The sequence below is a fragment of the Penaeus japonicus genome, unplaced genomic scaffold, assembly GCF_977035675.1.
Source record: "Penaeus japonicus unplaced genomic scaffold, GWHDUDI00000001_assembly GWHDUDI00000012, whole genome shotgun sequence".
NCBI lineage: Eukaryota > Metazoa > Arthropoda > Malacostraca > Decapoda > Penaeidae > Penaeus > Penaeus japonicus.
Window position 1 is genome coordinate 34,711,551 of NW_028234414.1, and position 5,000 is coordinate 34,716,550.

General features: G+C 46.1%; 1 protein-coding gene across 6 annotated transcripts in view; it reads right to left on the reverse strand.

The window, feature by feature from the left end:
- unc-13 (protein unc13 homolog) overlaps positions 1-5,000 on the reverse strand; it is a 274,694-nt gene that overhangs the window by 1,527 nt on the left and 268,167 nt on the right. For all 6 annotated transcript variants that reach the window (XM_086542720.1, XM_086542719.1, XM_086542716.1 and 3 more), the window contains 4 exons: positions 4,568-4,660; positions 4,004-4,169; positions 3,581-3,707; positions 1-3,238 (listed from right to left, as the gene is read on the reverse strand). The exon at positions 1-3,238 is cut by the window's left edge and continues 1,527 nt beyond it. In XM_086542720.1, coding sequence (XP_086398846.1) covers positions 3,077-3,238; positions 3,581-3,707; positions 4,004-4,169; positions 4,568-4,660 — 548 coding nt within the window. In that variant the 3' untranslated portion in view covers positions 1-3,076. The remainder of the gene's footprint in view (positions 3,239-3,580; positions 3,708-4,003; positions 4,170-4,567; positions 4,661-5,000) is intronic.

The following is a 5,000-nucleotide window of genomic DNA, read 5'->3' on the forward strand; positions in this document are numbered from 1 at the left end:
ATTTTATTTTTTATCGCACTCACGATGATAAATGACATATTTACATCTAGATGGGTGTAATGACTCAAAAAGCTTTGAACTGAGACTGCACATCTTCCCTGTGAGGTCTCTTTACATATCCTGTAGTGATGACCTTGCCATTCATGCTGCGTGGGATAACTAGGTGGGATCATAAAAATCTAGGGTAAAGAGGCGGACAGAGGATTCTTAGAACCTGCTTCGTCTTTCCTTTTCTTCTATTTTTTCTTTGGTGCTTTTTTTTTCTTTTTGTCTCTTTCTTCCTTAGGTCTTGGCAAGAATCCCCTGGCCTCTTCGAGTCGGTAACAGCATGCCAACACATAACAATACAAGTTTTTTTTTTCTTTTTAGGTTTAAGTTATGTCACACGCCTGGGGATGCTAGTGCGGGCCCCGCTCGGACCACCGGATCCAACGTGGTGTCGGAAGGACGAGGACCTGAGCCCCAAACGCAGCCTGGGACAGAGAAAGGAAAGGAACGAGGCTGGAGAGAGAGCTTTCCTCTGTTGATTTCCGCGGGCGTTTCCCCTGAGGCTCCGCAGGTCGCGCTCCCCAGGCATGATCTGTGTGCTATGGAGGAAAAGACCGGACAACAGAAGTGAATAGCATGAAAGTAGTTTTCTTGGGTATAAGGGCGACTATATACACACACAACTGGAAGAATCTGATCCTTGCTCGCACAGGCATGCAACGGCCCTCCTCATGACGCCCTTCCTCCGCCGCCGCCGGTCTCCTTCCCTTCGACTCGAGGTCTCTGGAGGCCGAGCTCCGGCGTTCGAGGAGGAGGCGCCGCTCAGAAGAGCTCCTTGTTTGTCTTTTGAAGTTTGCCATCATCATAGGCTGGTCGCTGGGAGTATCTTTAAGTTATTTTGACTCGTTTATTTACAATGTTGGTTTCCTTTTTAGGCTTTTGTTTGTTTACAGTTGAGTTTTCGAGCAATTCCAATTTTCAAAGAATCCCTCGCATTTTTTTGTTTGTGTGTGTGAGAAAGAAAACATTTCGTATCCAGCACTGTTATGCATACAAATGGCGATGTCCTTAGAAAATGAGTTTGTTTCAAGCATCGTTAGAATTTTCCATTCCCTCAATTTTGTTTTTGTTTTCAGATTTTCCGTTTTCAATTTTATCTTATTTACAATACACTTGCACGCAGCTTCACCAGGACCGGCGATCAGGTAACATCAGCGGTTCCCAAGGCTGTGAATCTTGTACAAAATACCCCTGGATACTTACAGCCGTCAGCCATTGCACTAACCCGCCTGTCGCGGCAAAAGTTCAAACATGCCAATAGTAAACAGGTACAATATGTGCCCGTTTTTATATCTTTTTTTTTTGTTAATAAAACATACTGATAGTCCAGATGAAACAGACTCGACACACGCACACACACGCCGGTAAACATCAACTACCAACAAATATCCCGCTACCGGTCAAAGTGAGCCTTTTCCACCTCTTCTGATAACGGCTATTTTCTCCGTGTTGTGAGTAGGAAAATCGTCCCTATCAACGTGTGCGGCCGTGGCTTACTAAAGCGGGTTTCGGGACAAATAAATGCACCGCTAAAAGACTAGAGGGTTTGATGAACGAACATCACGTCCTGCTCCCGCCATGGCCGACGCTTGTGGACTAGAACCAGCTAAAATAAATTTGGGAAAATACTTAACAGTCATCCAATCATGAATATAATTACAGACAAAGACTAACCTAAGGGTAAAATGATATGTACAATATAGATTGCTTACTCAATCTGATCAAAGGCGAAATATGAATGTGCACCTTTTGATAATATGTGCCATGATCACATAGAAAAATAAGAATTTGTGCTCACAACTTAAACCACGTGATTAATAAGAATATCAACGCTTTTTCTCGCTTAAAGAGAAGTAAAGAGTAATGCAGCACAAAACAGCAGACTTACCCTATGACCACTTAACAGCAAATGGGAAAGTAAGCCCTTCGGTTCAGTCGTTTTCTCTCACACCAGCACAGAAAATGGGACAGCAGCACGGCGGCGCTTGCCACGCTGACACTTCGAAGCTACTGGGGCACTTCCATAATAATTATATATTACTGTCACTGGTGCATATGTTGTACATCTTACCAGTAATGTATTATACAGAATGAACACCATCATCTTTAAATGATTGAAAATACTATTTTACAAACTTTTAAACAAGGTTTGGAAGAGCAGAGAACTTGTATTCCATTGAAGTGAGAACACATAGCTTCTGTACGGATTATTATTTTGTAACTCTGCACTTATCGACTATACCTTCTTGACGGTCCATACATTGAGTCCAGGGTAATCAGTCACAATACTGTATCACAGACATTTCCTCTCATAGTCCTGCACGGCCGCAACGTACTGTATTTTCAAGCATCTCCGTATTTAAAATCCCATTTTGGTTTTGCTTTTTATATATAAGTAATCGTTAAACAGTTCTGTCTACATCAGCGGGAGGTCCGGCTCATTACATCTACTAACAATCGCTCTGATGATACAAAAAAGTTACAATATGTAAAATCCCAACAATAATCCAGATGAATCAATTAACCCCAAATGTTTAGTTACGCTAATTCAATATTTGTGCTTCATGACCCATCAGCAGCCATGCACGCAGACTTTCGCATGGATCGAGTCTCCATGGACGATTGAGGTCGGCCTCGCCAGGGCTTCGAAAGGGGTGGGGGTGGGGGGGGGGGCGAGGCTCCTGCCGGGGGGGGGAGCTCCTTCAGGGCGCTCCTTTGGCCCTGGCTGGCGCGACCCACACTCACACACATTAAACACTAATTAACGAGGATGTCCACCAACACCGCATCCGCAGCTTCAAGGGGAAACAGCATACTTCTTCCTTCCCTTTCCCTCCCTCCCCTTCTCTCTCTCACTCTCTCTCTCATTTTCCAATCTTCTATATCTCCAGCGTCTTCACGCACTTTCCTCCGCTCCTCCTTCTCCTCCTACTCTCCGCCTTCCTCCACATTCCCCCCCTCCTTCTCCTTCGCTGCATCTCCCGTCTCTCCATCTCCTCCTCCTCCTCCTCCAACTTCTCCTTCAGCTTTACTGGGTGATGGGTGGTTCTCCTCGGACTTCGGACTTGAGCTTGACGAACTCCTTGGCCACCTCGTCGTTGGTGCGCTGGCTCAGGATGCGCAGCACTGTCCACCCCGTCTCGTCCATGTGGCACCGCTTGCCCAGGGACAGCCACGTGGCGCACGATCCCTGGGGGAAGAAGGGGATGTTAGGGCGTCGCTTGGGGCGGGAGGTGGGGGTCGGGGGTAGGGGCTGGGGTTGGGGTGAGGGGAACACAGTGTGGGGAAGGAGGGAGGGAAGTGGGAGGAGAGAATTAGGGAGAGGGAGAGAGGGAGAGAGGGAGAGAGGGAGAGAGGGAGAGAGGGAGAGAGGAAGGGAGGGAGGGAGGGAGGGAGGAGGGAGAACGGGAGATAAAAGTTCCATAAAAAAAAGTCACATAATAGTCAATACTACGTCAGTATGTTAATAGGAGATTAATAGTAAGTAAAATAATAAAAAACTGAAAAAAGAGAGATAGTCTTAACACGGCACCTGGTCGACGATGTCCCTGAGCTGGAGTACGGCTACGCCCACCAAACGGTCATCGCGAGCGAAGCAATAGTCCTTGATGCAGATGTGGAGCTCGAAGCTGTCGGGCCCTTCCTCGCTGCCGATCAAGCTGGGGAGAGGCAGGACGTCCTCGGGTGAGTTATAGCTCGAGGGAGATCCATCACTAAAGGACTTCTTGACTATGAATCTCCTTTGGGTTACATTTGGGAGCTTACTGACATAGCGACTAGTGTATGATGCTGATGAAACTATTGGGGGCCTTTTTTACTCATTGTATTATATTTTCAAAATTAAGGAAAAGTATTAATTTATTATCATCTAGTTGAAAGCTTTCAATCTGCTTCTTAAAGCGAAAAGCAAAAACCAAAAAAGTCTCCAAGATACTGCTCTCTCGTCGGTACTCACAACTGGACACTCTCGTTGAACTTGGGCGACCAGCTGTTCGACTTGGACTTCGTGGCGAACTTTCTCTTCTTGTCGGCGAGGTGAGGTCCGATCAGGTTCACTTCCACGAACGGCCGGAACATCCCGCCCGCCGTCGTCGGCCACCGAAGGTCGTTCGCCGCCACCACTGCAGGGGGGGACGGGGTAGAGGGGGAGGTTAGGTTTAGTAATGATAGCGGGTGGTGTGATTAATAGCAGGGGAAATCCTTGTCTCTATCAAAATCTATCATTACGATACTTGAAAATACGGAGATTATAGCAAGTCAGAATATGAAATATTATTTTTAGTAATAATCATTTACTGATATCACCTTTCATCAAAAGGAAAATAAAGAAAAAAAGAAAGAAAGAAAGAAAAAAAACATTACACCACATTTTATTGGAATTAATTTCGTCTTCCATGAGGTCTTTACAGCTTACTTATATCTTGTTTAAAACCAAACTACCATCCTGCTATGTAACATCCTCGAACCTTCCAACCAGTCTTCCTAAACAAAACAAAGCAGGAGAACCATTCAGACTTACCCTTGACGTTGATGCGCTGTTCTCCCGTGCCCGGGTGCGTGTACAGGTCCACTTGCACACTGATCTCGCCGACGGTGCCTTCCTCTGTAGAGCCTGCAAAGGGAGAGGGCGTCAGCGGGGGCGGGAGTGCGTGCTGCCTGCGCCTGGGGAGTCGTGCTCGCTCGCTTGGAGGGAGTCACAGTTTGGTCCTTCTGTCAGGATCGCTGGTTGGAAATTGGCAAAAGTCTCGAGAGCAAGACTGCAGTGGCAGTGAAGTTGAAAGCATTGATGCTTGCCTTTCCTATTACAATGGATGTCTTGTATTAACCATTATATAGATACAGATACAAGTATTTATATAGTAGAAGGGGGAAAAGAGTCTGAAGCAAACCTTTCCTTTGAACAAGCAAAGTTCTTTACTTAAAAAAGAGTCGGTGTCGTGTGTGACAAAAGA